This window comes from Nymphalis io, chromosome 1 (genome assembly GCF_905147045.1).
Source record: "Nymphalis io chromosome 1, ilAglIoxx1.1, whole genome shotgun sequence".
NCBI lineage: Eukaryota > Metazoa > Arthropoda > Insecta > Lepidoptera > Nymphalidae > Nymphalis > Nymphalis io.
In genome coordinates, this window is record NC_065888.1 from 10,826,435 (window position 1) to 10,849,623 (window position 23,189).

Consider the following 23,189-nt stretch of genomic DNA (forward strand, 5'->3'; position numbering starts at 1 on the left):
CCCAAAATGTTTGATCCGCCTTTATTATTTGTACGCAGAGGAAATATTTAACTAGCAAACGCCCACTCTTTGTGGTAATTGTAACGATTTGACGTTATCAATTGCTAAGGGTAAGCATATTATGAAGGGCAGTATTGTTTTAATTTGCAAATAATCTGATTGTATATTTTAATGGATTATGCGACGCCTAGAGTGTTTGTATAAAATAGTAATATGTGTAACGTACTAAGCGTAAGTTATCGTGAAGCTCTCGCATGCAGTTTCATTCAATGCTTTTATTTTACTGCGTCACATCCCCTCCTCTCACAAGTAAAGCGAGAAAGACATATTACGTGTGTGGTCTTCTGGCTGGAGCTTCGGTTGTTCTCGGCGACGATCGGCCGGTTCCGTACCCAAGAGAGGCAACATAATCGCCCAAATAATGATGGCGGCTCAACAAACATTCAGTACATGTATCCAGCTAGCGCTTGATTCAGTGCTGCTCGGGTCGCGCCAGTGTCGAGACGTTGTTGCGGTATCACAAAGTTATCGAAACTATATTGTTCCGTGTTTCTTTCGGTTAGTGATAAACAGAAGTGAATAATTTGGGTGTACAAGTGTGTGGTTATGTGGCGGCGAGTGATATGACAGCGTGCGCCGCCAGACGGATTCCGGCCGTCTTCATGAGGATATTGGTGACAAGTCTGGCCCCGAGATCATGGTGGCTCCCGATTCCGAGGCTCCTTCGAATCCTCGGATAACGGCTGCACACGAGAGCCCCTGCGCCACCGAGGCGCGCCACAGTGCTGATCTTTACATACGTACCAGTTGGGTGGATGCCGCACTAGCTCTTTCTGAACTCGAAAAGGTGATGTATTCACTACTTATCTAAAAGTATGAGTGTCAAATTACGATTGTCATATTGCACGTGTGATTGTTTTTCTCCGAATGTCAATTCGTTTAAGAACGCGGCAGCGCGTAGCTGTGGCGCCGGCTAGTGATAATCGTGCGTACTATCAAGGCCGCGCGTACTTTAAAGGCCTTTACGCAAAGAAATGTCATTGATAACAAACATAAATTTTAGAGGAAATATTTTATCATTATAGTAAATTATAGCATAACTTTATCGGCATCACGTAGTAACTAAATTTGCAAAACATAGCGAAAACAACTTTTTGGTAATTTTGAAATAAGATAACAATACTTATGAAATAAATAATATATTTAAGACGATAAACAGAATAGTATAAAATCAACAAATGAAAACGCAAAATAAAATTAGTATGTAGTTCAAATTAGTAGTTGATGGCACCTATACAGCAACAGTTACGAGGGAGGTAGTGTTTTCTTAGAAGGCCTCGAGTTTCTGGGGGGTCTTCTTTCTATCAGTTCAGTGCAATAGTTATATGAATATTTTTTTTGGATTTTATTTTCAATAGACTATATTATATATTATTGTATGCTATATTTAATAATAACTAGTTTTTATACAGTTTAACTGTAAAAACTTTATAAAAAACTTTAAAGAAATATAGTATCAGATTGAGCAGCCAAAACAGCTGTACTTATAATGATAATGTAGTGTATAATAATATGGGTAGGTATAATGTAAATCGGTTGTATGCGAGATGAAGCAATTAAGGCACAGCAGGAAAGGCGCGGGGCTCCGCACGCGCAGCCAGCGGCGCCGATAGAGACATCAACGCGGAGAATGCCGCTCACTGATCACTCTGTTAGGAGAGATAATATAGGCATTTAAAACATTAAGTTTTTTTTATATAATTTGTGTATACATTGCCTACACTTTTAATAATGTATTAAAATATTAAATTTCTTTTTAAAAGTAGTATTTTATCGTAATATGTATATTGTATATAAAGTTATATAAAAAGTCTCACAAAATTTGATGTAACAACTCCATAAGTAAAATCTTACAACATTTTAAACATTATTATTTTTATAATATTTACCAATTTCTTGTTCACTTTTTAAAATAAAGAATGCACTTCAAAAAATATATATATCTGGTGGGACCGCACAGCGTTCGGCTCGTGGAATTGAGACATCTTGTGGTTTCCGATCACGCATCCCTTTCTTACTCGACAGAAGACGTGTCGCTTTCCTTTTCTTTAAAAGTTGTCTTTCATCTCTTTTCAACTTACACAATTTTATATATTTTATCTTTCTCCAAACATTGCGTGCACCGGCGGTCGGCAGCTGCGCTGGAAACCTATAAATGATTGTTACAACACCCACGATTTTCAAATGTGCATCGGCTTTCTGGGTATTTTCTTTAAGAATAGAATAGTTAATTGACTATACTGTCTGTATGGAATTGATTATCGATTATGTTATAAGAGCACGACTACCTAAATAAGTAGTCGAATGTGTAATCGATGTTTCACTGACATTCAGTAAAATTTACAACTGTCGACTGCGTACGTAAGATTGACGAGGATTCAAAAACCGTATATAATTAACTTCGAGGAAAGTTGCCAGATGTTTCCTCAGAGTTGAGATGGTATTCCATTTGCGCGCGTAATTTCATTATTTATGAAATCAGGACAAACCGCAAGGAATTCGAACAATTTGCGTCCACCGCAAGTGTTGAATTACAGCGGCGATTCATTTTGGTGATTACCAGCTCAGTGTTCAGTGAACGCAACACGTGGCTTGTACACATGACTGAACATTGTCATTTTTCCCTATCATTACCCCTTGCTTCCGATTGAGTAATTCGCCATATGTCCATTCCCCTACCTAGATAGAGATAGATGTCGAATGACTATTTATCGTTATTTTGAAAAATAACCTATTTATTAAGGTAACTGTTCATAAAAGATTAAGTATTAATGTTAGTCAAGTAATTGTAGTTAATGTGCATACATATAAAATTATTGAAATAATGTATTACAGAAAATGTTTACGTGGTAAATGCACACATTGACACTCTTTTACATATTGGTAGTGTTGTGTTCTATGAAAGGCTCACAAGTTATCTTACCACAATATATAAGCATGTTTGTTTTTAAGCATGTTTGTTGAAAATCTAGTCCTTAAAATACTCCTGTTTTCTAGTAACCTAGTGCTTTACCGGTAAAACGAACGTCATATGGCCGTTTAGACCGGTTTCGCTTCACCTAAGTTGGAACAGATAACTTTCTCGATTTTATTGACTATAACATTTCCGCTTAGAAATTGATATTTCCATCGTCCAAATTTGGAGGTAACTTAATGTTTTTTATGGAGTCATTTAAAGTAAGTAGCAATTTACATCACAATAACAATGCTATTGATTTTAAATTAACTTGTTTATATTAAGTACAAAATTACTTAAATCAGTTTATTTTTAAAATATGCGAACTTTTTCTGTGGGAGGTAGTTTCAAAAGAATATGCTACAAAATTTTCCTTAATTTGTTTTAAAATTGGTAATAAAGACATAGAATTACTTACTTGGATTTAGAAGAACATTATTACGATTTATAAGCTTAGCTTACGCCTTTATAGGCTCTCCATGCTTTTAGATAAAATTACATCTGACATGAAATGCCCTCTTCATTTCACTCGTCATCAACATCTTTCTTATAATTACTTACCCTCGGTATTTTTATTTCGGGATTCATACCTTTAAATGACAAATTTCCTAATACAATTTTTTCTCAATAAACAAAACTAGATCATGATATAGATATAATTATACCATTTTTAATTTTACTCGTTATAATATCTTGCATATTTACTAATTGTTTTTCAATCTGAAATTTCGTCTCATACTCGATGGTTTGTGTAAGGAACGGTTAACACTTACAGTGACAGTCTAAAGGAGATCATTTACCATCTGGCCAGTGTTCTTGCGAATAAAAACTATTTTATTATAAATTGTTCTAATGATAATAATGCTATCAAAGCTTTTAATGTAATTTTAGTGTAATTTCGTTTAGTTCGTTTGTATTTTATATATTTTACAAAAAAGTTAAAAGAACTAAGTATAAAAAGCATGCTCATTAATTATTATTCCTAAAATATATTTCTTCTAAAGTATCATAAAAGAACATTGCGTGTCATTGTTAAGTTAAAATTAGAATTACAATGTTTTATTACTTGAATGAGTTGAAGACTTCAATATTATCAGCTGTAAAAATAACCTAAAATTACGAAGTCATGAACATGTCATTGACATTCAAAACGGTAGGAAGCCCGTGGCCGACTGGCCAATTGACGACTACCTGTCCTTGTTCGTGTTTATTTCATTACGATATGTAAAACAATTTAATCAATCATATCCGTCGTTTAAACTATAACTATATTATTACTAATATTAACTACCTAATATTATTTATAATTTTGTGTTATTTATTTATAAATTAAAAATTATATAATATCTCTATTGTGAAGCATGGAAGGCCATAAATTCGGCGCCCGTCAACTTTTTTGACATAAAGTGAAATTGAAATGGTAAAATGTTTTTCAAATAAGTTAGTCATATTATTTTCCTATCGGCAAAGTCTTATAAGTTTTTTTTTTCTTATTAATCATTTTATTACCACTAATCTTGGGACCAGACCATGATTCCAAGATTGGTCAAATGACGCGCTGTCATTGGTGAGAGTGGAATGACAACAAGTGAGTCAATATTTAATTATACTTTTTAAATGTCATAAAGATATATTTAAGTACCGACTAGAAGCAGACGGAGATAATGCCTAAAATAAATTATAACAACAATTACCAGGCGTCTTACTCAGTAGTATCAAATAGATAGTCAGAACGAGCTCGACCCATGATAAGAGGCAAAGACGGCCGGCGGGCAGCATGTCATCAGGATGTAGTCTAAATTTATCTCTAAACCGTTTCCTGTGATATGATAAAGAATACTGTTTGCATCAATTGTTTATTAATGGTCAGCGTAATATACAGAGAGTCCTACATGTTGATATTCAATAATTCGAGAACAGAGAACGAGACGTTATACTCAGGCACAATTGCCGGAAACACGTCGTTACGTCTTATCGTGTGTATTTACATGTTTTGTTGTGAGAGAGGTTTCAATGTTAAGAGAGATTTATCAGAGCGACGGCTCGGGCGCCGGCAGACGTGAGAACGTGCTTACGATGGCCTGATCTGTTATCTACAGGAAGTGTCTCCGGCGCGACTGTATTGCAGATCGCAAACATGAACTGATGTCGTAGCGCTTACATCAGCGTAGATATTGCGACATAAATGAATCAAAAACAAAACTTATTCAAATTCATTTCATATAATTCGATTAGGAAAGTTATCTTAAATTAATTTCAGTGATCTCGTACATTTTTTTCTGGATAAAGCTCTTGTCGAAAGGGCAAGTTGTTGCGAATCTATATCAGTGGTTGAAGTTTTTTTTTTCATTAAAATGATAATAAAGAAATCGATTTCGAGTTTCGTAAGAAAGTTAACCCATAATTTGAAGTTTTGTTATAATCACATATTTACAAAGACAATAGCCGGAATATTCATTATTTTATGAAGTTAAATTTACATTTAAAAATATGTAGGTACAATTATATACGGTGGAACAAAGGGTATAATCACGTTATAATATTGTTTTAAAGATTAGTGGACGGCGATAGTGATACCATTGCTTACTCCACGTGGGCCGCGGTGCGGGCAGCGCGGGCGCATTCCGCCTGTGACGTCACGCCCACCCACTGTGACTTGTTTGATTTATTCTTCATTCAACCTAAGAAATATCCAAAATAATTTCTTTTCGAGGTTGTTCTTAGTAGAATAGCAAAAATAACGAAAGATTTTAAATGACGAAAAAAAATGAAATTATTTGTATAATGATTTAATTATGTAAGTAATTTAAAATTCTTTTCGTCTACATTTCTTGTTTGTATATTCAACTCGTACACATTCGAAAAATGAAAACGTTTCAGATAGTCAAAAATGGTAACCGCATGTAAAATATAATGCGGAATCATTTTGAACTGTTACAATCAGAAAAACTATCAATGTACAGGTAATAAATATTATACTAGAAGTTAAATAAATAATAAAAGATAAAATAAAAAAAAATCTCGCTAAGATAAAGAAGATAAATTATTTAATCTCTTTTTGACCACTTACCATCAGGTGGAGTAGAGTCATTTGCCCTCCCGGCGAATATAAAAAAAAAAAAAACTTTCGATTTGATATTTCACTATTTTCAACTACACGCTTATGTTAATTTTAATGAAGGATTTCGTTAATAAAATAATAATATACGTAGACAATTTTTTATCGTCAACATTTTAAGACATAAATATTTTACGCACGTTTTTCTGAAGTTGCCGGACGGGTCTTATCTTTTTTTTAACAGTTACCTGGCAAACATCATGCCTCCATAAATTTACACTAACCTACTTAATTGCTTAATTTATAGCCAAAATAAAATAAGAATACTTAAACATACTTATATTCAAATTATCCCCTCTGTGATCTCCATTTTGTTCTGCATAATATTACAATAAACTTGTTTACCTTAGTTTTAGTAGTACTAAATAAAATGTCCATATTTGTATCACTTGCAACGAAAGCTTGATTTAACACGATTAACTAATTGTGAGGAAGCAGGCATTATGTTTAGTGATCACTCTGATTGTGAAATCATTATAAAAATCAAAGAAGTATTCTTATCAAGATAATTTAAGTACTAATAAAAGTATAGTTTTATAAAAATATTATCTAATAAGTTATTTTTTCTCAAGGAATGGAATGCGTTGTGTTCACCAATCGATAATCGTTTATGTCATGTTTCATATTACAAAACCCGCTAGTTTGTAATAAGTAAGGTAGACTACACAGATAACATAATCACAAATTATGGTTAAATAATATTCAAAAAGATAATTTAACTATTGGACTGTAAGTCCTTATATATATATATATAAATCGCATTTTAATATCGTATACTTTGAAAAAAAGAAGATAAATTAGTTAAATATTTCTCTTCTTTAAATTTTTCATTAAAAAAACATGCTTTCTACACGTGCATTAAAACGAATTATAAATAGTTAACTATCGATTGATAATAATTATGCAGATGTTTTTAGATTAATTTGTTGAAATAAATACCAAGAGACATATTTTAAGTTTATATTACACCATCGTTTATATGTTTTTTGATTATTAGGTGGCTTTACTATCAATAATAGCAGGATTTAATTTCAATATCAAGTTTAATGTTTTATATTGTAATTTGTATTCTCATGTGTGTAGCGCCTAAGTAGTCTCGTGGTCGGCATGACCGCTTCGTGGCGCCACGTATTCGCCGCCGGGGCCCGCCCGCATCTCTCATTAATCACAATCAACTGAGAAATTATTTCGATGGTTAAAAACTTGGCTGCTATTGTGTCTTCCGCCAAAGCTATCCGTGTAATGATTGACTCCAAATGTTGATTTTAGTGATAAAAATACGAGCTACCGTTTAAATGAGCGAGTCATAAAAATGTACTTACGTGTGACTTAATCTATTCATATTTGATAATAAAATTAGCACTTATAATGTTACATTTTGTTTTAAAATTTAAATAATGTTAATCTACAAGATAAGTTTAAAAAGTTAATAATATTTTTTCTTGCTTTGCAGGGTAACATCGAAGGAGGAAGGACCTCACTGTGGATTAGAGCGTGGCTTCAAGAACAATTGTTTATTTTGGGTTGCTTCCTTCAAGGGGACGCAGGAAAAGTCCTCTTTGTTGCCATACTCGTTCTTTCTACATTCTGCGTCGGTCTCAAGTCTGCTCAAATACACACGAGAGTCGATCAACTTTGGGTTCAAGGTACGTTAAATGTAGATTGTAATTATTCAACTCTTGACCGACTCTAAGCCATTATCGTCTGCCAACGATCTAAAAACCGTAAAAGTACATCAGATAAACACATTGTAGCACATTGCGCATCTCTATGAATACCAATGCAACGGTTACAAGCAGCGGGCTAAGGGCATGTCTGAGCCGAACCGCTTCCGTCTCTCGCGGACGTGCGCGGCATTTGACCGCGACTACAGAGCGCGCCGCGCTACATTAGACCCCATAGACGACAAACATGGCAAATTTAAATTCTTCAAACATTCATTTAATGGCTACATGTGTCCGGTTCGTTCGGTGTTGTCATTGTATTTGAAATTTATCTTTATTGCACCCAGTATAGCTCGACCAAATGTATAATTGTAGGTAGTAGCTATTTAATGATCGAAACGTGTGTAGCCGGCTGCACGGGACGTCTTTGATACACATGAACAGGATGTTTGGGACGTTCAAATCATAAAGTAATTATGTAATTAGCATTTTAAAAGTGTATTAGAATTAAGGATGTGTATTTTCTTATTTGAGACTGAGCTGAAGATCGTACAGCAGTAGACGACCAAAAGGATGATGATGATATTTTTATTTAGTGAAAGAATTATCGTTTCTTTGTCTTATAATGAAACATTGTTTTTTTTTTTAAATTAATTGTTTTTATTTTTTATTAATATTATTTATAGATCACGTTTAAGGAAAAATCAAGTAACGGTAATTCATTTCATGTAGATAGTTGATGCGATTGTGTAACTATGATGAAATTTTGTAATTATCTTGTTCTGTTTGTGAAATGAATTTACAATATCTTTCTAACGTTTTATTGGCAATTTATTGCTGGCCGTGCGTTGTTTATCGAGTTCATTGGGTGGTCGGCTGTCAACTCGTAAAGTTCTCTCATAAATAGTTTGGACAGGTATCCGTGCCTTTATATTTGTCTTATCTAACCGGTCTCCGGGTTATACGTAAATAATTATCGTATAAATAATATTAACAAAACGGCAGTTATGACAAACGAAATATATATTGTAAGAAGCAGTAATTATAATATGGAAACACTATTTTGAATCTATATTTTTTTCTAAACGGAAGCAACCAGGATAGTTATTTAATTAAGAACATGTATATCCGTAAAAACCCGGAACTTTAGTCTTTCGAAGAGGATGTACATCCTATGCGGGTATTACGTCATACAAATCAATAACGTAGTCGTTTGCAAATAACATGTTGCTTATAGTAATAGTAAGCATGTAGTAAACATTGTAATAGTATCTACCGTTTGATAAAATTATTGTAATGAAGTGGTATTATAATATGGTTTACGCTTACCGCGTTACAATTAGTAAAATATAAAAAATTAAATGAATAATTACTATATACTATAATCAAATTAGACTTATTTCATCGATATAAATTTTTAGTAAGGAAGTATTTAATACTAATTTTCGTCCGCGGCGATATCGAAGGACATATACTTTTTACTTGAGGTTTAAGCTTATTTCATATCAAATTTTCATATAAAATTCTTGAAAGCGCTTTAAGACATACAGAGTTATCTTCGCATTTATAATATTAGTATAGATGACTGTGCCTTTAATAAATATAAGGCGAACTTCCACTACAGCAGATAATTATTGTAGATCTCACTTTTAAGAATTTACAAATACTCAGTATTTATAGCGTTTTAAATTAACATGTATCTTGTACGAGATACTAAAGGGTTGTTGTAACGAGCCGGTTTTATCACTTCAGATAAAATAATGTGTTGTAAAATTTTATTCGCTCGCCTCCTCGCCCATTGTGTTCCATGCAAGGCCTGCCCTTGATCACAGGACTGTTAAAATAAGATACAATTAACATTCGATTGAGCATTGGTGGCCAAAAGCAATATATTACGGTATCTACCTGATTTATTTTGACTAACGTGAGATCTGATTTATCGGTCAAGTGACATTACTGCTGTGTATATCATATAAGAAAAACATTTTTAACGGGTATTAAATGATAACATATCGAAATATTGTACGTTATGGTTCCACGTGGTGTCACTGTTATAATAAAATATTAAAAACATTTTTGTATCGATCAAAAATAGATTTTGATTAATTTTTATTTTGCGAACTTAATCACCGACAAAATTATAACCGTTTCATTTAAAAACACGAGCAACTTGAATATAATTATGTAAATAGTGATTTATTTGTGAAACAAATTGAAATGTTGAAATCCGTAATTTATCGCTTACATTTTGCTCCGATAACATTAAAAGTAATGTTTCCATTAAAATTTCACTCACACGCAAAAAAATGCATACTTGCTAAAGGAAGTTGGTGAATTTATTGACGCACCTGTCGCGTTCGAACTTTTCGATGTTTTTTGAAAGCAAAATAACAACTTAAATGTTTTATAACTGCTAATATTTCCGTTTCTGTAAAAACTGCAGATCATAAAAGTCAAAATAATATCTGTCTAAAAGAAGGCAACATAATCTGGTTTAAAACATAAAAATAATTGGTAATGTTATAGTACTATTTATGGAACTTTGTTTGCATTGAACAAAGTAACGAATAAACTATAAATAAATGAAATGTTTCTCACAATATAAACAAACCAATTTAAGGTGTATGATATTATCGGCTACCGTCCAAATAACAAACATTCAATGCTAACGGTCTCACAAAGCCTTATCGACGTCCAAAGCCGCATGTTGTGTTAAACAATACTAAAGGTCCTGAAGTCACATAACAACTTAATTAGGTGGCCCGCGGCCGCTCATAAATATCTCCACGTGAAATTACGACCAATAAAACAAAAAATGTATAACACATCTATCGAGTCACAAAAAATGGAGATTTGATTGTCCGACTCGCTTTTGTGTGGAGACGTCGTGCTGCGTCTCGAACGATACAACGGTCGAAAGTTACAGCAGTTGTTGAACCCCCACGAGATTGAGACGTCTCTTCCCCTTCGACGAATATAAACCATGACACGGATCATCTTAAACTGGCTGGTCTCTTTAAATTTTTACCACGACCAGTCGGAAATTCAACTTTAAGTAGGGACATAAGCTTATAATGAAAATAAAGGTTTAAAATTTAAGGTTACTTTAAAGATGCAATCAATTTAATTCGTTATATAGAGATCGTTTTTCGAAATACATAAATAATAAAAGAGTAATGTCATAAAATGTATTTATTTGTCTTTAATATAAAATATAATATATCAATTAACGTCGAAGGCAAACCTTAAAGGTTATTGGTTAAAAAAAAATAGTTATTACACAACACGTTTACGATTAACTTTGGGAATTACGACGAACAAAACGTTTGTTTTTTATTTATAAACTTGATTCTAGCCTTTATCGGAGTTTAAATAGTACACGTATTTTATCAAGAAATTTAGAGTAATTTTATTCAGTGAAACTCGTTTCCGACATATTTAGATTTTGCAGTCTTTAAGAAACGATACTTTAAAATATGATTTAGAAGTAATTCTTGCAATATTTTTCTATTTTCATGCTTGTTTACTGGCCACAATCCTCTGAAAAGGACACGGTTGTTTATTCCGCTATCCATCTGTTGTCTACACTGGCTAATTTGCATAGAGGGCTCGGCGGGGCTGCGCGGGACGGAGGAGGACCACACGGGCTACGCGCAGCGCGCGCGGGTGGCCACAACCACATGCGCGAGCGCACGTACCGCTCCCTCTCGCACCCCGCACTCCGCCGGGACGTCATTCATTGCGATCGACCGCGCTGATCGTTCGCTACCGCATCGAGTAGAAATGTTGTCATTATCGGCGCGCACGCACTGAGAATGTAATGAAAGACCTGACATTCGCATTGACTGTGGCCGGAATACATTTAAAGATTTAGTTAGTATTACAGGAATCGCAACATATTGTGTTAAGCCACATGTTTTGTTATTATTTCATCACACATTAATAGTTACAGTAAATCTCGGGATGCATTCTGTTAAGATATCGATTATAGCATGCATTATGTTTTACATACTTATGTGTGACGGCCAGTGTAAATGTCTGTCACTTATCACGTTTGTAGTCTAGAGAAACATATAGAATGCTTAGCTAGGAAAGAAAACAGATACTTTAAACACGCAACTTACAGCAGCAAACTTGATTGAACTTAGTATACTTTTTAGTTTCGTGTTAAATTCAGAATTATCAAATTAGGCACTTATGTCTATCGTTATATAATGATATAATGTCAATAGCTTGGAGTGGCATGCGTGTTGTAAATCGCGCCCACGGCTCGGTAGGTGTTAAAATAGAGACGCCTTGTGCGGGCGCAACACGCTCGATTTCATTCTACTTGCTTTATGTTAATCCCTAATATCCGGGAGTCTTAGAGTCATCTATGTTTAGCTTGAACGACTAGGCTTTCCTCTAAATACTATATAAGTGGCTTTCGAATAATCTTATTATAGTTTATTTAATACCACAACACTTACCATGCGTTCCGTACGATTATAAATTGTCATTTTTTATTCCCATTTGCACATAGCCCACAAAAAGTTTGGAAGCGTCAATCACTTTTTTATCCCTCAGTGCTTTTGGTTAATTTACATATAGTGTTCTGCGAATTACAATGGGATTAACATATTTAGCTAAGACTTCTTTAATTATATCTGACACACACTTTTATGGCACTTACATTTTTTAACATGGTAAGTGATAGTTCTGTTTCTTTGTTTTTAAAGGTCACTCCGCTAAGCGTTGGTTAAAATGTGGTGTAGTAATATTTTTTTTAAAGCGCATTCTCGGCCTAAATACAAAGTTTAATTTTAACATATACATTTAAAATATTGGTAAAATATTAATATAGGGCTCACTCACGTTATCGTGTAAACGAAACGAATTGTTTACTTATTCTTTTTTTAAATTTAATTCACAAGGATTCTCGTCGACAGCTCTGCCATAAATTAGCGACCAAAATAAATGGTATTCGTTGTGTGCAGTGTGAAGGCGTTAACTGCCTCCGTTACACGTAGAACATTCGTGAGACAGAATACATGTCTAACAAATGCACACAAATGTTCATTCCTAGTAAAACATTTTTAAACACACTTAGCGAAGAACGAACTCCGTAAGCAGTCGAGGGGAGAAAATATATTACAAAGTTGAACCGGCCTTGTTTTACAATGTGTTTTTGTTCTATATTCAATGTGTCTTGTTTAGCGGGTAAGAAATGTGTAACATAGTATTAATGTATTTTCTAAACTAAAAATTTGCTAATAAATTAAACGAAATTGGCATCAAATAAAATTTGAGCCCAAAAAAAAAAACCCATATTTAGATGGGATGGAATTGGAAGGATACCCTACGAAACGAAAAAAGATTTTTCCAAATTAATTCATAAAAGACGGAGTTATGAGGTAGCATACATAAAAAAATACAACCGAATTTGTCCTGTTTTGACTTTTTTTTTTAAGTTAGTTAAAAATAATTCAATGTCATGTAAAGGCAAAATCTTATTTAATAATTAAATCCAAGTTCCATTTTATGAACGTGATAGAAATAGTGTATATATTTATTCTAACACCTTGCGTGTCTCATTTAAAGCAAAAAACGCTGCAAGCCGTATTATAAATCAGTTCTGTGTGGCTGGGTGTTAATTGGAGTCCATCCTTGTGACGTCCTTTGATAAAGTACAGTGAACCGTTGACAGAGGTATTTGTCTGTCTGTGTGATTTAACGTAAATTTGAAATACAAAAAATGCGTATATTTTTTTACTGATAAATAAAAATTATTATGATTAATAGATTAAAAGAAAATTTTTCTATCAGATATTAGGTTTGTGTATTTTGTAATTTTGGCTTATTAGGTATCGAGGTAAGACACGATAGCGTTAGCGTTACGTGTTCACAGTATTATATCTAGTGATTGATCTGTTGATACAATATATATGTATACATAATTAAGTGACTTCGTATTTTCACATATTTTTAATTAGTTGGCATTCAGCCAATGGTTACTTACGAGACCCTGTTTCGTTTTCTATAAATCAGTCGTGTTAACCATCACATCTCTTCCCCGCCCCTATAACAAATGTGTCGACACTCTGTTAGGCTCAAGGTGTTGATGGGATAAGTTAAAATTAGAAAGCATTTTTTGTCAATACGTTATTTTTTATTTTCGTATTTTTTTTATAACTAGCTCGTATCCTCTCGCTTCGTTCGACAACATATTTTAGTGATTTTTTGCGAATAATAATAATAAAAATGTACATAACGTTCTATTAATTAAATGAAATCGACGTCTACCATAACGAATTCACAAACAACGCATATATTTGTTTATACATTGATATAAAGGCCAATCAACTTACAATATATTGATGCTTAAATACAGCTTAAATTCACAGGATATTAAAAAAGATCTTAAATAAGATGTAACTGTGCATATTCAATTACTTACACCAAAGCTTTAGACGCATACAAAGATTTCTATTCACGTATATGTTAATTAAAGTCATCCTCGGTCATTATCTGATACGTAAGGAGTAAGAAGCATGAATAAATAAATTAAGATGTCCGAGTGTAACGAGAAACGCATTAAGTGACAATTTAATGAACCAATGTGAACGGCTGCTCGGCATCTGCTGAAAAAAAACGTGGATTAATTTAATTCGTACTGTTGTTGAAGTTAAATACGAATAATCACAGCTCGTTGCTTTGATTAATATTTGTAGAATATTATCACGAGGCTCATAATATATCTTAATCACAGTTCACGGATTGAAAACCGTGCAATCATCAATGTGGTTTGTTTAAGTGCTTTTTTGGTTTTGTGATTAATCTCACAGGATAATAGCGGCGATAAAAATATCGTCACAAAAGATTAATTGAAAGAGAATCAGCTGCATTAAAGCTGCATGGTTATGAAAGCAAAGTTTATTCTAATAGTTATTTGCTGATTATTGTATAGAAATTACACAAATATATTATTTAATAATTTTTACTGATATTGATATCTATCGTATTGTTATTTTATATATTGGCATTTTTCATTAAAAAGGAAATAAATACACTGGAATGTTTTTAATTCGATATTTATTCATCGATATATCTGATGTCTCTATTTAAGACAAGACGGTCCGTAAATATTTACTGAGGCATTAAAATTTTATAGGTTTGACGGCGCTGTGACATCTACTTGTTTTAGTGTTTCCAGTGTCGTTGACCCTAACCATTAAACCATTTGACTATTGATACATAAATAAATGAGATCTCTCATGAAAAATCTTAGATAAATTGGCTAGATAGACGATTCTTTTGAGGTCAAGACAGTTCGATGACAGTTTATCTTGATATTTAAATTTGATTATGTTTTAAGATAAATAGAACAAAAAAAAAAGTCTAAGCTACTTTAATGTTTCAGAGGGTGGAAGGTTGGAAGCGGAATTAAAGTATACAGCACAAGCTCTGGGGGAGGCGGATTCATCAACGCATCAGCTTGTAATTCAAACTGCCAAAGATCCAGACGTTTCGTTGCTACACGCAGGCGCGTTACTTGAACACCTGAAGGTTTGTAATATTTGTCAAGTTTTGTATGGTTATTAAAAGAATTTAGATTGTTATATCGTGCTTAAGAACTTGCTATCAGATTGTACGGTACGAACAACAGGCTATTGAGTGTAACTTTGGTCATGTCTTATAAGTTGAATATAAAAATATTTTATAACTTTGAGGCATTACATGTGACTAAATTGATTCATTTCTATTAACATTTTTAAGTTTACTAATGGCTTCAACTTACAGCAAAATGGATATGAAAATGTCATATACAATAGTATCTTTCTGAGTCGAATTTGTATTTTATTATTAGTATTCTTTTGATCTCAGGTGGTACACGCTGCGACTCGGGTGACAGTTCACATGTACGATATCGAGTGGCGCCTCAAAGACCTCTGTTATAGTCCAAGCATACCGGATTTCGAAGGTTATCACCACATAGAGTCGATCATCGACAACGTCATTCCTTGCGCAATTATAACACCCCTTGATTGTTTCTGGGAGGGTTCCAAGTTACTTGGTCCGGATTATCCTATTTTTGTGCCGTAAGTACTTTATTGTGAATGACAATATTTGTATGATTAATATATATTTTTATATTTACTCGGAAGTTGTTTTTATTATATAATTAAATTTACTTGGCTAATTGTTTATTATGAGACGAAGTTGTAACCTTCGGGGGTAATGGACACTATGTAATAAGTTACTTATATCTTTTCAGACATCTTAAACACAGACTACAATGGACACATTTAAATCCGTTAGAAGTTTTAGAAGAAGTGAAAAAATTAAAGTTTCAATTTCCTCTGAGCACAATGGAGGCGTACATGAAGAGAGCCGGCATCACTTCCGCCTACATGAAGAAGCCGTGCCTAGATCCTACCGACCCACATTGTCCATCCACGGCCCCCAACAAAAAGTCTGGTCACGTAAGTATTTATATAAAATTTATGCTACTATGAAGAGGAAATATTTAGATACCAGAGATTAAAATAAAAAAGAAATGAAATTCATAAGATGTTTAACAGTAATAAAACATTTTATTGTACTTTTTCAAGTAAAATTAAAGAAGCTTTAAGTTTGCCATTACCTTAGAGGTCATAAATTAACGACATTTTTTCACAAAAAATAATAATTGAGATGTACAATTCATTAGTTACGGTTGCGTGAGACTCACATTAGAGACACATTAAAACTCCCGGTTCTTTTATGAAGAGTTCAATTTACGGCTGTTTTACTGGCGTATAAATAAAATCCGTATCCCATCGCGACAAATAAAGCAACTTCATCGTGGCGACTGCATAATGTTTAAATACTGTCCATTATAATAAAATATTTTTGGAAACGGTAATAAGGCAGGATGAAAGCGGTCGCCGCCCGGCAGATGGTGCGACTACCTGCCCCGACGAGGCAGCCTGCGCGTTCGGCTTCGAGAAAGTTCACTACGGAACATTTAAATTTCTGTAATAATTTAACGCCTAAAAACATACACTTATCGCAAGGAGACATTTTAGTAATTAGTACTTTTATTGGCCATATATTTTGGACGGCTACAAATATAAAAACTCGTTTGTCCTTAAAGTTAACATTTCGGTCACTGCGTTAAACGAATAGTGCATTCAGAGCCTGGTCGAGTGGGTAGGGTGCGTTTTTGTGTACGAGGCAAGGCGGTGCCACCCACGTTCGGCGAAGGACTGCGGCACCGAACGCTCGCGCATTGTTCCTGCGCCCGCGCGGTCGGACCTCCGTATTATACGGGCGCATTATGTACGCTTCAATAGGCCTCGTTTGCCGGCTCCATCCGTCACAATGACACTATTATATCAATAATACTCATACAAATGAGAAGTTCCACGTAATAGTAAATTTGGTGTAATGCTTTGTCCACGAATTGTTGGTATTGATTTGTACGTTTGGATACCTGTAACATTTTTATTAAAGTAACCGTCTTTTATAGATTCCAGATGTAGCGGCAGAGCTATCACACGGATGTTACGGCTTTGCGGCAGCTTACATGCATTGGCCGGAACAATTAATTGTGGGAGGAGCTACAAGAAACTCGACGTCGGCTCTCCGAAGCGCACGCGCTTTACAGACTGTAGTACAGCTAATGGGCGAGAGAGAGATGTACGAGTACTGGGCCGATCATTATAAAGTACATCAAATTGGCTGGAATCAAGAGAAGGCAGCTGCTGTACTGGATGCCTGGCAGAGAAAGTTTGCGGCTGTAAGTATCTTTTCAACTTTTGGTTTAATGCCTCTTTAATGACTTCCATTTTTGTACGACTTGAGAGTAGCCTATTAGGCTTACTTACATAGTAATGACGGTTATTCATATTTTTCTAGGAAGTGAGAAAAATGACTACCTCAGGATCAGTATCATCGGCTTATAGTTTCTATCCATTCTCCACGTCGACACTTAATGATATCCTTGGGAAATTTTCCGAAGTGTCGCTGAAGAACATTATATTAGGCTATATGTTTATGGTAAATAGTTTTTCTCCAACACTTAACAATACTTCGATTATTTGTTTTCGAAAGGTTATTTGGATTTGAGTTTTATTTTCAGTTAATATATGTTGCCGTTACGTTAATACAATGGCGGGATCCAATTCGTTCACAAGCAGGCGTGGGTATTGCTGGCGTTCTGCTTTTGTCCATCACTGTTGCCGCTGGACTAGGATTTTGTGCTTTATTAGGTAATTTTTTTAAATAATTTTTTATATACTTTTTAATCTTTTTTTAATATTATGTATTATAATTACAATACAAAAGATTAAATGATAATTTAATTATTTTGCAGGAATACCATTCAACGCTTCAAGTACTCAGATAGTACCATTTTTAGCACTCGGGTTAGGAGTTCAAGATATGTTCCTTCTCACTCATACATATGTGGAGCAAGCGGGAGATGTACCTCGGGAGGAAAGGACTGGACTCGTGTTAAAAAAGAGTGGCCTGAGTGTTCTTTTAGCATCTTTGTGCAATGTGATGGCATTTTTGGCTGCAGCTCTTTTGCCTATTCCAGCCTTCCGAGTGTTTTGTCTACAGGTAATATCTAATTATTATTTTTTCTCATATTGATATCATGTTTAATTTAAAAAAAAATTATAATAAATCATTTGATTTAACTAAAAACTTTTTGTTTTAGGCAGCAATACTTCTGCTCTTCAACTTGGGATCAATGTTACTGGTTTTTCCTGCCATGATCTCATTAGACCTTCGACGAAGATCTGCTGCAAGGGCTGATCTATTATGCTGTTTGATGCCTGAAAGCCCAATACCGAGGAAGAAAGTTCCCGACCGAAATAAATCAAAGATTAGAAAAAATGAGAAGGTAACTTATGCTAAAAACAAAATGCTATATTAAAAAAAATACTTTTTTTGAATAATATTAATAATAATATAAATATTAATAATACCTTACATAGAAATAGATTATCACTATTTTTGATAACTTGTGTGTTCAAGATAACTTGAAATATATTTGAAGGTTTTAAAATATAATTCAAGCATAATAAAAATATTTTATTCACTTCTAGAATCATAGGGTAGACACTACGAGACAGCCTCTTGATCCAGATGTGACCGGCGACGTGACCAAAACTTGCTGCTTGAGCGTCTCGCTCACCAAATGGGCTAAAAACCAGTACGCGCCATTTATCATGCGCCCCGCTATTAAGGTACTATTCTTTCAAAACCCAAAAGGCCTTTTCATCTTTGACATTTCTATTTTTGCCAAGAGTCATATCATGTCTTTAAATTTCTAATTATACCTATTTCTTTCAGGTCACTTCTATGTTAGCATTAATAGCAGTAATCCTAACTAGTGTTTGGGGGGCCACTAAAGTTAAGGATGGATTGGATTTGACGGATATTGTACCGGAAAACACGGATGAACACGAATTTCTATCTCGCCAGGAAAAATTTTTCGGCTTTTATAACATGTACGCTGTTACACAGGGTGATTTTGAATATCCTACTAATCAGAAGCTATTATATGAGTATCACGATCAATTTGTTAGAATACCTAATATAATTAAAAATGATAATGGTGGTCTTACAAAATTTTGGTTGGGTTTATTCCGTGATTGGTTATTAGACTTACAAGTTGCTTTCGATAAAGAAGTTGCCAATGGTTGTATAACACAAGAATATTGGTGCAAGAACGCAAGTGATGAAGGAATATTGGCTTATAAACTTATGGTACAGACTGGTCATGTCGACAATCCGATCGATAAGTCCCTCATTACAGCGGGACACAGATTAGTTGACAAAGATGGAATTATAAATCCAAAAGCATTTTATAATTACCTATCTGCTTGGGCTACAAATGATGCATTGGCTTATGGAGCTTCACAAGGAAACCTAAAACCTCAACCTCAAAGATGGATCCATTCTCCAGAGGATGTACATTTAGAAATAAAGAAGTCATCACCGTTAATTTACACACAGTTACCATTCTACTTGTCCGGACTGAGTGATACTGACAGCATTAAAGCGTTGATAAGATCTGTGCGAGATTTATGTTTGAAATATGAATCGAAAGGATTACCAAACTTCCCCTCTGGCATACCATTCCTTTTTTGGGAACAGTATTTATATTTGAGGACATCTTTGCTACTGGCTTTGGCGTGTGCTTTGGCTGCTGTTTTTATTGTAAGTAAAAATTCACATTGTGCTTTAAAATTTTTATATTTTACCACGAAAAACAGTTTTTCATGTTCATTGTAGGTGTATTTAAGGATGAACACTAAAATATATATTCGAATATTTTTAGGCGGTAATGGTGCTATTGTTGAACGCATGGGCCGCAGTTTTGGTTACATTATCACTGGCAACGTTGGTGCTGCAACTGCTAGGTATAATGGCTCTACTAGGCGTGAAGCTCTCAGCGATGCCGGCTGTACTCCTTGTATTGGCTGTCGGTCGTGGCGTGCATTTCACCGTTCACTTATGTTTGGTAAGTGTCATTATTATATTGTTTATAAATTGTGTTATGACGTTACTCATTATTATTTTTTGTATGTTTGTAAAATAATCACACTGATTTTATTCCATTGTCCTCAGGCATTCGTTACATCGATAGGTTGCAAGCGTCGTCGCGCATCACTAGCGGTGGAGTCTGTGCTGGCGCCAGTAGTTCACGGCGCGCTGGCGGCGGCGCTGGCCGCCTCCATGCTGGCAGCCAGCGAGTTCGGTTTCGTCGCCAGACTATTTCTGAGATTATTGCTGGCGCTCGTGCTATTGGGACTCGTGGATGGGCTGCTTTTCTTCCCTATTGTTTTGTCCATATTGGGACCTGCTGCCGAGGTTTGTTATTATCTTAATGGTTGTTTATTTTGTTTTTTAATATAACTGACATATTTATATCCATATAATTGTACTGCTGTATGTTTCTTGGATCAAAATGGTTTAAGTTATTAAAATAATATTATATTACAGGTACGGCCGCTAGAGCATCCAGAGCGTCTATCAACGCCATCACCAAAATCATCTCCTATTCATCCTCGTAAATCGAGCTCTGGCTCAGGTGGTGGTGATAAGTCAAGCCGCAATAGCAAATCTGCACCAAGACCCTGCGCTCCATCGCTCACCACCATTACCGAAGAACCCTCGAGTTGGCATAGTTCCGCCCATTCCGTACAATCTTCCATGCAGTCAATAGTGGTTCAACCGGAGGTAGTGGTCGAAACTACAACGTACAATGGTAGCGATTCTACTTCGGGACGATCGACACCTACGAAGTCATCGCATGGTGGTGCTATTACAACTAAGGTTCGCTTTTTATTATTTTTAAATTATACTTAATAATTTTGTTTCTAAAACTGATAATGTGATATTTAGATAAATAAATAATAACAAATATCTTTCTTTTTAGGTAACCGCCACAGCAAATATTAAGGTGGAAGTGGTAACTCCGAGCGACAGAAAGTCACGCCGTTCCTACCACTACTACGATCGTCGAAGGGATCGCGATGATGATAGAGATCGAGATCGTGACAGGGATAGGGATAGAGATCGTGATAGGGATCGCGACCGGGACAGAGATAGAGATAGGGAAAGATCCCGAGAGCGAGACCGTAGGGATCGTTTTAGAGACGAAAGAGAGCACCGCGCATCCCCAAGAGAAAACGGAAGAGACTCTGGACATGAAAGTGATTCATCACGTCATTAACGGATGTAATGAAATATCAATCTTGCCAGCAATGACACGTTGTGACACGAAAAGCAAACGAATGTCGGGTTGCTGTATTATCGAAAAATCTGCGATATAACAAATAGCTTGAAGCTTTACGTATCGCTTGTTATTCGATATGTAAACATGTTTTAAGATTCACATTACTGGACTTCGTATACATCTTAAAAAAGTATTACGTGAATATTAAGTTTAAGATTTGTCAATAAATTGTGGTTATTAGTGAGGCTTGAGGCTAACTTCATGCGTGTTAGAAGTGCTAGTATCTGAAGTGTATTGTATAAGTCCGAAATGATACTGAAATCATTCCATAGAGTGACACTAGTGCTTCTATATTGTGATTCATTGTAGAAAAGTACAGTTTTTATTATTATTAATGTATAGACCAAATACCAATTAAAAAACCATCGTATATGATTTTCTCGCGTGTTCCTATTTTAAAGACGTTCTTCTTATATTGTCTTTTCAATATGTTTTTTTTTGTTACAATTTCACGTCTAAAGACTGTGGTCGAATATTTTATAATAATTTATCATATTATTTATTTTGTGTCTATAATTATTATAATGATAATATGTCTATTATAATTATTAATCTCACCAGAAGAATCTGTGAAATCAATCAGATTTATTGTACAAATTATTTAAGTAGATTGTATATTAGATAAGGCATTTATTTATGAGATTACTTAGAATTTTATATACCTTATTGTATTTTCGTGATCTTTGATTACGGTCACTACTTTAACGAAGAAGACTGCATTAAACGATCGAAAACTCGAAAGCTTAGCGACAATTCAGGAGAATCAACCAAAGATCACAGGTGGACATTTATAACTCTTGACTTAAAACGTACTTCATATATTTCATTTTCTGTAATTAATAATATTCTTATTTATATTATTATGAAAAGGTTAATAATAACGTCTGAAAATCTGTGATCCAATATATCAAGATCTGAGCTAAGAATCAACTGACCTCAGTTAATGAAATTAGTAATTAGTGTTGTGACATTTTGTGCAGAGTACTTACTAGTTTATATTAATTTATGCTAATGTAAGTTAATTTTCTGTAAATATAGAAGTAAATAATGTAAGTATTAGGATAGGAAGCAACGACAACGCACAACGAATAAAATATTTTTACCTTTGTATCGTATATTTTTATACAATTTTAACTGACGTATTGTCGAAAAACCGTAATTATATTAAAGTTGTTGAAGTTGGATTTATTATATTTAAATCTAAATTTCTTAATAATATCAAAATAATATGGACAAAAACACGACATTTCAGAAGTTATTTGTCATGAAATTAAGGCAAGATTATACTTTCTTATTCGATATATTTTTACATTGACGATATAAATAATTGTTATGAATTTTTTTAGAACAATTTTTTCATTATAATAATGAAATTTCTAGTAATCAATCATAAAATTTAAATTAAGATAAAATGTATTAGAGCGTAAATGGACGGTTAATGGTTTTTGTTTAAAACATACAATTTTGTAATAAGTAAATTGTAAATGTGCTGGAATTAATCTCGTTTAACGGAAAATTATCTTCACATTAAACTTTCTGTTTAAAAATAAAATATTCGTAATGTAAAATACGTTGTTTTAATTCTAAAAAAGTGGATGTTATTATTCCAAAAGCAAA

General features: G+C 34.0%; 1 protein-coding gene across 1 annotated transcript; it reads left to right on the plus strand.

The window, feature by feature from the left end:
- The first annotated feature begins 203 nt into the window (after nt 1-203).
- On the plus strand, nt 204-23,091 carry LOC126775827 (protein patched). The gene is made up of 16 exons (XM_050497989.1): nt 204-847; nt 7,588-7,780; nt 15,198-15,343; nt 15,662-15,876; nt 16,053-16,260; nt 17,289-17,558; nt 17,678-17,818; nt 17,901-18,030; nt 18,135-18,382; nt 18,483-18,668; nt 18,874-19,014; nt 19,121-19,990; nt 20,112-20,294; nt 20,402-20,644; nt 20,777-21,109; nt 21,213-23,091. The coding sequence occupies exons 1-16, from the start codon at nt 698-700 to the stop codon at nt 21,507-21,509; spliced, it is 3,954 nt and encodes a 1,317-aa protein (XP_050353946.1). The 5' UTR covers nt 204-697; the 3' UTR covers nt 21,510-23,091.
- The last annotated feature ends 98 nt before the right edge of the window (nt 23,092-23,189 follow it).

Coding starts and splice junctions, on each gene's coding strand:
- LOC126775827 (XM_050497989.1), top strand. CDS start 698: ATGGTGGCTCCCGATTCCGAGGCTCCTTCGAATCCTCGGATAACGGCT. Junction 848..7,587: donor CTCTTTCTGAACTCGAAAAG/GTGATGTATTCA, acceptor CTTGCTTTGCAG/GGTAACATCGAAGGAGGAAG. Junction 20,295..20,401: donor TCACCGTTCACTTATGTTTG/GTAAGTGTCATT, acceptor CATTGTCCTCAG/GCATTCGTTACATCGATAGG.